Below are 13064 nucleotides of genomic sequence, written 5' to 3'. Positions count from 1 at the left end.
GACTTATTTCTCTCACTTTACACAAGCTGCTTTATTAAATCCTTGCCTTCAGGCATCTTTGGAGAAGTAAAAATCAATGAACAGCCCAGTGCTAGGCATATTTATTCAGAAGCAAATCTCACTGGGTTCAATAGCATTTACTCCCAAGCATATGATTGGGTGAGGAGACAATCAAGCAGTTTGAACAAATGTTATCTTTTTTAAAAAAGGGTGGGGAAATGAACATTTTTAATTTAGGGGAGATGAAATAATTTCAACAGTGAACCAGAACGAATAAAACAGACAGCAGCATTCTTTTATAATTACAGTATTGCAACTGAAAAGCTTTTGAGACAGAACTGTATGTGGCAAAGTCAAGATGGGCATGTTGAATGTTGTATACCACTCCTTTCCATTAATATCTCAGAGAGACCCTGCTAAGAATAATTTAGAACCATTGTGCAATAGAATTAGCACTTTGAAATTCAGAGTGTACCCAAACAGGAAATAATCCACATAGCAGAGTCATATATCCTTTGAAGTCCACTGAAGTCTGTGGGAAAGGCGGGATATAAATTCTAAATAAATAAATAAATAAATAAAACCCCTCCAGGTGGAGCCTGAATATCTCCTGGGATCACAATTGAACTCCAGATAACAGATCTCTCTCCCCCTGGAGGAAAAAAAACTGCTTTGAAGGATGGATTCTATGGCATTCTTTTCAGTTGAAGGCAACATTGGTTGCCTAGGAACATCCTCTGGCTAGGAGCTTCCCCAGTGAGGAGGAGGGAGTGACAGGAAACAGGCAACCACCATGGCCTCTGAGGAAGTGCTTTATAAGGCTGCAGTAGAGCAGCAGTCCTTTCTGAGATGGATTGATGGAGAGGACACAGAGAAGCATCTGAGATGTGTCTGTCTCTGAGGTAAGACTGTTTTGGTGGTTTGTCCAGTGTTCCCAGGCCTGCAGTAAGCAAGGGATAGGGGAGTCAGCCAATGGGAACCCAGAGGTCATGACTGACGCATTATGGGCCACTTATTTGTTGAGTGCATGGAATGTATCCATAAGCCAATGGGAGAGCTCCATTTGGCCACCACCATAGGTAATAATACTCTAAAAGTACTACTATTGGAAGATTCTCTGTGTTTAGATGCATAGGCTGCCCTATGCCAAAGTCTCAAGGTGAAAAGTTTTGTCTTTAGTAGCATCTGGGCATGTGAAGTCCTCCTTAAAAAGGATTGAGCAGCCATAAATTAAAGGAAAGGGTGGGGTCAAGGCAGAGAACTGCAGGTTCCTTCTGCTGTATGAGATGCAGGACTTGTTATTAGCAGTTGACACCCCTGGGCTGTCCTCTGAATTGTTGCCACCATGTAAGTTAGAGGTTTGTCACATTTGATGCATCTACTGGGAACCAAGTTGCTCCAAACTTAGCAATTTGGTCAGAAAATAGGCTATGATTCATTGTTTTCTTCCTTGTTTATTGCATGTCGCATTCAGATATTTATGCTAAGTGTGGGCCTGACTGGAGGCATTAAGCAGCCAGCTGCTCAGCACCCTTTCCATCTGCTTCTTGCAGCCATTCTGGTCTTGCTGTTTTGTCAGGTCACAGAGAAGGAAAAGAACCGCTTTGTTTCCCTCCCCATGAACCTGAATTCTCAGCTATTTCTATTGGACACATGGTATAGATTTCCTGGACTGAAAATTACATAGGTGACAAGCACCAGCCTGTGAATTTGGAGCTCAGGAGTATCATGGAAAGGTCAGCACCTGTTTACAAGCAGGAAACCTTGACAAAAGATTCAAAAAGACATACCTTGGAATGAGAATTCAACACTTTTTATAGCAATATAGACAATGGCTTTAATCAAGGATTTCTAAATAATTATAACCATCATGAACACCCTCCCTGTGAATGCTAAATGCTTTGCAAATGCAAATGTCATTCATTACCTACTTTTGAAAATAGCCCATTATCCACAATATGCTCACTTGTAACCTCATTCTCTGTATTTGTAAAATCTTGCGACTTTTCCAGTCTGCCTGATGAACATGGAACTCAGAAGTTTGCATACGCATATACCAATCTGTGCTGATAGGGATGCCAGCCTCCAGGTGGGACCTGGGGATTCCCTGGAATTACAGCTTCTCTCTAGACTACAGAGATCAGTTGCCCTGGAGAAAATGGATGCTTTGGAAGGTGAACTGTATGGCATTGTGTCCCACTGAGGTCCCTGTCCTCCCCAGAATCTAACCCTCCCCAATCTCCAGGAGATTCCCAAGCTGAATCTGGCAACCCTACCCCAATTCCCCCACCAGTGGCCAGGGGGGACCTGGCAAGCCTAGTGCTGATCCATAACTTGCTAAACAAAGATAATACATTTGCAACAGAAGTGCTATTCTCCCTCGGAAATTAAAGAATGCTATGTGTACTAGAACAAAAATGACTGTTAAGAAAATGCAGGGGTATGTGTTTGCTTTACAGCATCATGCACCTTCAAGCAAGCACCATATGCAATAAACTTTATTTATTAGGATCAAATAGATATATCACAATATTGATTCATCCACCGAGCAGCCATACATTGGTTACAACAATCATATAAGTGACTATGCTGTTTAATGCTAAAGGATGCTTTGAACATTTACAACTCATACAATGATATTAGAAACATACACTTTTTGTTTAGAAATGCAGATGTTCAGTGTTTGTTTATGGTGTGCTCTGCTGTAGGCTGCAAACTGAGTTAGAAAAAGGGAGGCTAAGATGACTTTTGTTGTATGGTATCTCTCATGTTCTAGATTAGGGGTTATCAACCATTTCTCACCCAAGGAGTGAGACATCCAGTTAGTTAGATTTGTTTCAACAGGAAGGAAGGGTTCTACGCTCCCTCTCTACCCCACCAGTTCACAGCAATATGTAATTGTATATAAGCATACACATAATTGCTTACATTGGAGGAAGGCTTAGGCATGGTCTAAGCCAGATGTGTCGAGCTCATTTGTTATATGGGCTGGATCTGACATGTCACTTTGCCCAGCCAGGCCATGTGTGCAATAAGACATAATGCTAAGTACCAGAGATATAAACTGTATAAAGGACAGCAACTTGTAAGCTCCGAGTTGATGTATCCTCACTACAAAACCCCATGGGCTGGGAGGGGGTAGAGGAAAACCCACATGGGTGGACTGAATTGCCAGTGGATGCAGCACTGGGCAGATGCTCCCACACTGCTTGACTGCTACAGACAACATTGTTCTGCCACAATCGGAGTGTCTCCACTCACTCCCCTCCCTGAGCAGTCTTCTTTTCCCTCCCTTGCACCTGTTGCTCATGGGTCACATAAGAGCTCTGGATGGGCCAGTTCTGGCCCCTGGGGCCTATGTCTGACACCCCTGGTATGAGCAATAAACTTACTACATTCCTGAATACTGATGTGTTGTCTGGTGTGAGTGTTTGCCATAAACACTGACTGTTGTAAATGATAATATACACTCAGTAGTATCAAGGGATTTTTTTTAAAAAAAGCTTCCCATTGTGATATAATTCCCTCACCTTCCCTCTCTCAGAGCACCAGAGATTCCATATCCCATAAGTTTGTGCTAATTTTCTAAGGGAAATTGTAGAAGCTGTATCTGAAACCAGGTTTTCAAAGGAGAGCCATAGACACACAGACTGCTAGACAGTCTCCATTTCTACAGATGGTTTGGAATTAGAACTCAGTGGCTACCTTTGTCCCTGTAAGCATAATGCAAATGTTCAAAATGCCACAGTCTAAAAAAGATTATGTCAAATTGTCATGGAATTCTTGAGGTGGATTCCTGAGGTGGCAACCCTTACAACAAATGTGTCATGTGAAAACAGACAACTCCACATAATGTGTATTATTAGGTCAGGTCTTAGTCTGCTTATACATGAAGCAGTATAGTCCATCTGACAGCATCTTGAAGGATTGCCTGAAAACCTTTTCACACAATAGTGAGATCAGAGCTCAGTCTTCCTTGCTTTATCAGAGAAGCTGCTTTCCTTGGTTGCTGGAAGAAAGATGGCTTAGCCATCCATTGGCAGATAAGATTTTGTCTGCTTGCCATAGAGCAAAGGAACGCTCTCTGATAAGCAGTGGTTGAATGGAAATCACACTTCTGAGAAGTATTACAGGCAATGGGCAATTAGCATAATCTGTAAACTAGCTGTGCTCCTGGTATATTTTGCCAGGAAACTGGCCCCATGTTTTTGATGGTTGAGATTGTTCTTTTGACACTCTTTTTTTACTTACTGATAGCACCAAATCCAGTAGTCACCCTAGTGACTGGACTGAACAGACATTGAGCCATTTTGAAACAGCATAGAGAGAAACACATTCTGTCATCATCATTGGCAATATAGGAAATTCTATTATTTTGTAGTGTTCAGCAACAGCTCGACAGTGCACAACTTGTTGTGTGTTGTGCCTATCAATCGATGTGGTGTTCTTTTCCCACACATGGTTTCACTTACTGATATCTGCACCTCTGTTACCCTATTTAAAGAAATACCTCTGTAAACACGTAAACACAGTTACTTGGTCCTTATATTACACAGCTCACGTTCAAAGAGTCACAAAACATCAATAGAAATATAGGTATAGGTTTGTAAGGAGGAATATTGTGTGTGATGAAACAGAAAATAATTCATTTGTTGACAGCATATATATTTCTGAATGCCGTTTAAAGGAAATTATTTTAGTTATATGCAACTCAAGAGTTTGATACAGTTCTGCAAAGTATATAAAATAGGCATACATACATTCTCTAAAACATATTGAACAAACCAACTAAGAGGAGATGTAGTGGTTATTGAAAGATTCCATGTACACAGCCTGTAGTATTCTGTTGGTGTAAAAATTCTGCTGCTCCATGCTCTAGGCCATGCTGCTAATTTGTAAAGTTAAATAAGATCTCCAATAATATTTTAAATTAAAAAAAACAAATAGGAAGAACTAACAGTAATACACAGGCAATGCTGAAAACTTAGGAGTTACAGTGCATGCATAGTGACATATAGAGAAATCTTCAGAAATTATATGAAAACATATTTTGCTCTTCACTATAATGCAGGAAAAAAAATCAAATGCAGATTTCATTGTGTTATGCGTATCACCTACTGTAGACTCAAGACTACAAAATGCTGCTACCGTACAATACAAAACAACTGTAAAGTTATCTATACAGTACATACAACAATATTTTACTCCAATCCACCACCTGTGATGAACATCTCATCCATCACCTACTCACAAGGAGAAAATGCATCGTTATATAACAAGACAAGAACCAAAACCATCTTCCCTGACTGGCACATGTAGATCTTTGATTTACATTGAACTCTCTGCCACATTTATCTAAGAGCTTCAAAAACCTGCTGCCACTGTGTTTCAACGTTCTACACATAATATTCAAGGTAAGAATTTTGCCACTGCTAAATCTGGTTAGCAAATGAAGTTGGGCCAGTCTGGCTAAAGCTCTGTTGCTGGCCAAATTCACCCACTTGGCCAAAACTGCCTCCCTGCTGGTTATACCCACCACTTGGCCCATAGCTATCTTGGTTGTAGCCACCTTGGTTGTAGCTGCTGGATTGTTTCTCCATGGTGTCTTGAGGGTACCTCGTGCCTGAAGAATGCCAACCAGTCTCCTTAAAAACAAACCAAATATTTCCTGCCCAGAGAATAAAGTTCAAGAAGCCAAAGACCTACACAAGAAACAAAGCAAGCAGTTAAGTTTCTGATGTGATTTCAACATCTAGCTGTTAGTCTGTTTCAGAATTGTGGCTATAGGAGTAATCTGAGTAAACTAGAAGGGGTAACTATGATACAGCGCAATCAATGATGCAGACTTACTCCAGTCTAAAAGACTATTCAAATTAGCAGGAGCAATTCTGCATGGGTTTTAAGGTTAATCTATTGCAGTAAAAATGATAATGGGAGTCTAGTGACACCTTAAAGACTATCAGTTTTTTATTCTAACACAAGCTTTTGTGAACTAAGGCTCATTTTGTTAGATGCATATGGTAGGTCCTCACTAGACTCACGGTATATGCAAAGCCATAAAGGAGTCTACAGCACAGTCAGGGGCATGAAATGCAGTCAGGAAAAACACAAAGACCATTCTTGGCAGGTACTCCAGCATAAAACAGATAAATTCAAATTCATCAAGAGGTCTGATGCCATCTTCCAAGAACTTCTTAGGGTTCCTCAACCAGTACCAGGGTCAGCATAGCAAAACTAGGGAGATTGCCAATTAGTGCTATTGTAAGTGGTCTTGGTTTTCTTTTCTGGACCACCTTGGTATTTTACACAATTTCACCCTGCATTTCATGGTCATTTGACCCTGCTCGTTTACTTCATGACCTCTCTCTCACACACACATTAAGCATAGTGAGGATCTATTATGTTCATAGGTCTCCAACCTTTTGAAGTGGGACTACTTCTAAGCTTATTCTACAACTTGAGGCAGGCATGCACTGTAATTCTGCACTACTTTTCTCCTCCCCAGCATGAAATGAAAGAATCTCAGATTAGTCAGACTGACCAAAGATATGTAATCTTTTGTTTTTGTTTTTAGTATTTATAAACAGACAGAATTACTTGAGCAGCAGGCTCAGTATTTCACAATCATTCACTCTATGTAAAGGCAAACTTCATCAGACCCATTCAGAGAGATAAAGTGCAATATAAGCAGCTAAGGGCAAGAAGGAGTAAATGAGTGCATTAATTCTAGGCTTCCTACCTGGGATAGGGAATTAGCAGTCTCCATCCCCACTTTTCTGTCCCCAAGAAACTGAGGAGCAGGAAGAAAAATGGTTTTCATTTAGTGATGCTCTAGGACAGAGGTGTTGAACTCATTTGTTATGAGGGCCAGATTTGACATAAATGAGACCTTGTCTGGCGGGCCAGGTGTGTCATAAAATGCAATGCCAGGCAGCGGACATATAAACTTTATAAAGGGCACAGACACACAAAGATTTTTTTACTTAAAATAAAACATGCTTAAAATATCAGCATGCTTGCAATATTTTGTTTTACAGTCTCTGATAAATGTCGCCTCTTGCTATGAATTATTGCATCAAAAACTGCAGACAATGTTTGTGCTATGCCAGTCTTGAATATGTGCACATCTGTAAGTTGCAAACCTACTTCTGATTCATTGACATTCATTACAGACATCTCATGGTCAATGCTTTTAGCCTAAGACCCAGAGGAACAAGAAGCAGTTAAGCATGGTGAGCTTTTGTACAGAAAGTTGTTTCATGTACCAGTCAAGAACATGTGAAGGCACCATGGCACAGACTGAGGGCTATGTGCTTGTCTACAAAACTATAATGTTCCCCAGAAAAATGACTACAACTAAAAAAAAATACAACTCCCCCCCTCCCAAATTACTAGAACAGACAGACAGCCATGTACAGTGGTCAGTGTCAGCCTACTATCTGGGAAGTCTAAATTCAAGACCCCCAATCAAAGGAAAATGTGAAAGAAAAATTAAGGAAAATTTGCTGGGTAATCCTAAGGTGGAACACACTTTCAGTCTAATGCTGATATTTCTCTTTTAAATAGTTCACATGCTTTCCTATTGAGAAAGACTGGAGGGCATGAGTACAGTGAAAAAGCCCAACAAAACTCTCTCTCTGTACAATGGCAAAAAGCTCATACCTTCACTAAAACGTTGCTAGTCTTAAAAGCACCCCTTGTAGCTCTCTTGATGGTGGGGACTGGGCAAAGGAAGCTCTGGCTCTTTCTTTCCTTCCCTAGGGCAGGAGGAGGGGGAGGAGCCTCAGCCATTCATTAGAAGGAAGAGAGGCTTGTCTCAGTAGCTCTGCTGTGATTAATTGAGCCTGGCAAACTCAATCACCCAGCAGAGCTATAGAGCCAAGCTCCCTCATTGGCTGAGGCTGCTCCTCCCTCCTCCTCCCTTTGGGAAAAGCGAGGAGGGAGAGGGAAAGGTTGCTTTGTTGCTCTGGCTTATCTGGGGAGAAACACAAAATGGTGACCGAAAAAAGCAGGCAAGGGAAAATGAAGCAGAGGACAGCCAGTTGCTGGAGGGCCTGATCTGGCCCGCGGACTGCATGTTGACATCCCTGCTCTAGGAATTTATCTTAGTCTCTAAGGTAAAGACCATAGAACCAAGGGAAGGCAGATTAGAGCATCACCTGGAAGTAACATCACATCCTCCCCAAACTCTGTGATTCCCAGCACTGCTTCCCAAACTTCCTGGCATTTGCCAACGCAGTGTTAGGGCCCTAATTGACCCCCTACCTCTCCCCCTTCCGAGCTGAACCTCAGAGACACTGCTAGGCAAACTATTGGAGTCCCTCCTTGTGGGGCAGCCCACCTCAGATTTGTGATTGAGCTTCTCTGAGCCTACTCTCCTGATGTTGAAGCCCACCAGTGAAATAGTTGTGACCGCTATCCTATACACAACTGATGAAATGGGCCCTGGTCCATGAAAGCTTGTGCTAGAATGAAAACTTGATGAGATTCTACAAGACTGCTGTTTAAATTCTGTCAAAGCTGCTTCCACCTTGACCCTGTGCTTTGACTGGGATACGGCTTTGCTCATCAAAGAACTATTGCAAGAGCATATGAGCCACCAACTTAATTTTCCAGATTGTGCTGCTACTAAAAGTATTTTTAAGATAAATGCTAGATGTTCTAAAGCACAAATGACACTCACCTAAGAACAAATTATGTATAGTGCCAGTAATGTATGCCCAAAGATACAGGCATATAAGAAATCCGCTTGCTCCAAATTCAAAACCATCTAATTATGTAATTATTCTGCATACTGTCTGGGCCACTTAGATAAATGTATCTTGATGGTCAAATGTAACCCAAACCCTCTGACTTGTTTTTACTAACCCTGTAATAAGAAATGCTTGTCACTTAAATTCTGCATACTTAGTATGGTCATTTGCTTTGATTATAATCTGTTGCTAATGCTCTTAATGACCATCACAAAAAGCTGTGAAATGTGTTTAGTGATGAGGTTCATGATGGTGACCAGTAGTTTGGCAGGGGACAACTTTTGGTCAATCCTAGAAAATGCCCATTTTCTTTCCGTATTTAATTTTTTTCTTTTGATATATGGAATACTTACAACTGATGTGTTCAGACTTGACATAACAGGGCTGCGCACTGGCATGCACTTGTTGGACTGCTGCTTGCAAGCCGACATCAGTAAGAGCACTTCATCTGGGTCAGTAGCCACCTTCACATCAGAGAGTCCTTTGGCCCAAGCAGAGGAACCCACTAACCACATGAATGAAAACACGACTGTCACGATGAAGTCCTACAAAAAGCCAGATCAAACACTGTAGTTGGGTTCCGGCATGCAGACAGAACAGCAAAGTTTATTTCAGGAGGAAGAAAACCAATAATAGCTTGCTCATGTGGCCAGAATGACCTTCACATAGCAATGCTCTAGGAATTTCTCCTAGTCTCCAAGTGGTCAGGATTGCTGAGTGAGATCCACCATAGTCCCCCAGTCCCCTCACCCATATGATCCTGATCCAAATAAAATATTGTGAAAGAACAGATCACTTGGCTGTTCACAACCTCCTTGCTTGGCACATAGCACTCTATTTAGCCAATTACATGATCAAAAAGCAAGTTCATTAAGAATGGAAGTTTTGTTATTTTTATGGAGTGCATAAAGAATACTCTTATCATAACCAACTAATTTTCACAGTGCTTTCAAGTTCTGTTGATCAGAGTCTAAGAATGCCTCTACATGTGTGAGAATGCCAGATTTGACTCAGCTGAACTCCTGCAGTTTGTCTAATGAGAGGGGTTCCTCGCACTTTTAAAAAAGGAGAAAGAAGAAGACCAATTCCTCACTAGCAGTTGCTCCGCCCCTGGGCTTCTGCTTTCCATGGCTCCCTCCAATTTCCCTCACAGCTTCCAGATCTCAAAAAAGCAAGAGCAGGAAGCCACGAGATAAACTGGAGGGAGCTGTGGATCAAAATGTGACCAATCAGCAACTGGTGGGGAATTGATCGCTTGAGCCAAAGAAAGCAGAACCCCAGGGGCGGAGCAACTGCTAGTGAGGAATCGGTCAAAGAGTGGAAGGAAGGTTACACTATTTCACCTCACAGGACTAAGATGAAGGGAAAAGGAATCATGTATGCCACCATGAACTTCTTGTAGAAAGGTATGATAAAAATCTAGTAAGTAAACAGACTGATAAGGTTGTAGTAAGTAAACTGTTTAAAGTTTTCAAATATAATACAAAACCATAGTTAAGGTTAAGCTGTGGTTAAGAAACCCACTTCAGATCCTTCTTTGAGGTGCCTGGGTTAAGGGAGGTGGTGATACCTGACAAACTATGGACTGCGTGGGAGAGAGACAAAAAAAAACCCAGTGTTGGTGGGACAGGGGTTAGGAGATATCCAGTAGTATTTGATAGATAGTCAGGGTTTGGGTGCTATTTCTTTCAAAAACAGTTAAAAGACTTTGTTATTTATACATCTGTACCAACAAGGAGACTGCACCCAAGAAATCAGAAAGAGACTGAGACTTGGAAGGGCAGCCATGAATGAACTAGAAAAGATAATTAAGTGTGAGGAAGTGTGACGAGACCAAGACCAAAATAATTCAGATTATGGTATTCCCCATTGCTATGTATGGATGTGAGAGTTGGACAATGAAGGAAGCTAACAGGAAGAAAACTGACTGATTTGAAACTCGGTGTTGCAGGAGAGTTTTATGGATACCACTAAAAAGACAAATCAATGGGTTCTAAATCAAATCAAGCCTGAACTCTGCCTAGATGCTAAAATACCCGAACTGAAACAAATGTACTTTGGTCACATAATGAGAAGATAAGACCCACTGGAAAAGACAATAATGCTAGGAAAAAGTTGAAGGCAGTAGGAAAAGAGGAAGATCCAGCATAAGATGGACTGATTCAATAAAGGAAACACGGCCCTTCAGTTTTCAAAACCTGAGCAATGCTGTTAACTATAGAATATTTTGATGATCATTAATTTACAGGGTTGCCATAAGTCAATGTGACCAGAGGGAGGTCCCTTTAAGACCAGGGCAAGCTAAACAAGGTGTTCTGAGTTCCCTGATAGAGCAATTAGGATAGACAGGCTGGCAACAGATATAAGGGAAATTTTGGTAAGGGGACAGGGATTGGAGAGGAGGTTGCAGGCTGTTGTAGATCAAGGGAGTCTGCTACCAGGAAATTCCATTGACATATGCCAGGGCTCCCAGGGCTGAACTGAGCACAAAAAAGGCAGAAGTTGAATGGTGAGTGAAGGCACCAGTGGTTGGCTCAGGGAAGTTAGAGAAAGAGTAAAGAACTGGGCTGAAGCTTTGTTTGTCTTGCCTGTAAACTACACTTCAACTGAAGAGAAATAAAAGGATGCAAGCATACTAACTGGTGTTGGTTGCAGTTGAAATTGTGACATTCAGAAACAACTTGGCAGCACTTAACACATACCACTTGAGGATCTTGAGTTGCTCTTTTCCAACACTGAACTCTGTTACTTTGTTACATTAAGAGGTGAAGAGGGAAGAAGAATAACAAATCACTCTTAACAGTTAAACTTGTTTTGTGTTTTTTCCCTGACTCCAGTGTGTGTCACCTTCAATATTATAACCTGCCCAGGGATCATGTAAATAAAAGGACAGTTGTCCTGATGAATATAACTTCTATCACTATGAGGGTTAGTTCCACCCTGCCCCCCCCCAACAATATATCTTGGCTGCACATCTGAGAGTCCTTGAAATTATAAGTGGAAGGTGTGATTGGTGAAATGGGACATCTCAGTTCAGCCTGAGAGACTTGGAGGATAATACTTTTTTTTTCTTAGTGAAGGGTTTGTACTAGGGGTAGGTCATGACACCTTAGTTGTAAGGTTTCATGTGATATTCAACCAGAAACATCCTGGATAAATCCTGGCTTGTCACAATGCAGGCAGTATAGCAGGTGCAGGGGAGGGATGTGAAGGCAATGCAATCAGCTTCTGTTAAGCTAAACCAGGATTTGAGTGTCTGGGAGTAGAATTCTGGTTTCAAAGACTAACTATAGCCAGGGCTTTTTTTTTTTGTAGCAGGAACTCCTTTGCATATTAGGCCATACACCCCTGATGTAGTCAATGCTCCTGGGGTTTACAGTAGGCTTGTACTAAGAGCCCTGTAAGCTCTTGGAGGATTGGCTACATCAGGGGTGTGTGGCCTAATATGCAAAGGAGTTCCTGTTACAAATAAATCCCTGACTATAGCTAAAATAAACCATGGTTTAGTGTTCCGGTCCAGCTGAGCTGATATGTATTCAGGAACAGGTACAGTTTTCTGGTTTGTATTGCATTCTTCCTCCCCTTTAAATGTTCAGATAGGTTCTTAGAATACATACGAAGATTCACAATCAAGCCCGATTCGCACATTCATGTTTAATGTGGTTATAGCCACCATACTTCAGTTTTTACCCACTATTATTTTGCATGCCAGCCCTTTCTTCTGAAGATGTTTTCATGTAGCAAGAATATCAAAAGAAAACAAAGGTTCTCTGGAAAAATGCCACACCTCAGCACACAGGGCTGCCTTCTGAAGAACAGGCTACTGTGAAAATCACAGGAGAGCACTGCCCAAGGTACATAGATACTTGAATAGTGTTTTGATTAATGCTGACCTCCCTGCAGTTCCCTTGGTATCTGTGTATTAAAACCAAGGAGCTAATCACAAACATGTCAGCATTAAAGTACCTCATGGCAGGACAGAAAATCCTAGCCCCAAGGATCCTCACTGAGACTTACACATCAAAGAAAATCATTGCATATATAAAGCACCATCTGTAAAGGAATGAAAAAAGTAGGTTATAAGCATGTGCCTAATACGCAAAAATGCTGGGGAACAAATAACCAGCAGAAGGGGAGATTTACAATGCAATACTATGTGGAGTTGATGGGCTTAGACTAGAGTAACTGTGCATAAGATTGCATTATGAAGCTCAATTCATTTTATGAAACCATGGCTCAGTGTAACCATGGTCAATATGATTGTTTGAAATTAAGCCATAACAGAGCCAATGTGGTAGAATGGTTAAAATG

General features: G+C 41.3%; 1 protein-coding gene across 2 annotated transcripts in view; it reads right to left on the bottom strand.

Moving 5' to 3' along the window:
• Positions 1-5358: 5358 nt before the first annotated feature.
• Positions 5359-13064, bottom strand: part of SYNPR (synaptoporin) — a 289559-nt gene continuing 281853 nt past the window's right edge. For both annotated transcript variants that reach the window (XM_060239446.1, XM_060239447.1), the window contains 2 exons: positions 9107-9298; positions 5359-5702 (listed from right to left, as the gene is read on the bottom strand). In XM_060239446.1, coding sequence (XP_060095429.1) covers positions 5433-5702; positions 9107-9298 — 462 coding nt within the window. In that variant the 3' untranslated portion in view covers positions 5359-5432. The remainder of the gene's footprint in view (positions 5703-9106; positions 9299-13064) is intronic.

The sequence above is a fragment of the Heteronotia binoei genome, chromosome 5 (assembly GCF_032191835.1).
Source record: "Heteronotia binoei isolate CCM8104 ecotype False Entrance Well chromosome 5, APGP_CSIRO_Hbin_v1, whole genome shotgun sequence".
Lineage (NCBI taxonomy): Eukaryota > Metazoa > Chordata > Lepidosauria > Squamata > Gekkonidae > Heteronotia > Heteronotia binoei.
This window is presented reverse-complemented; position numbering and strand designations above follow the sequence as displayed.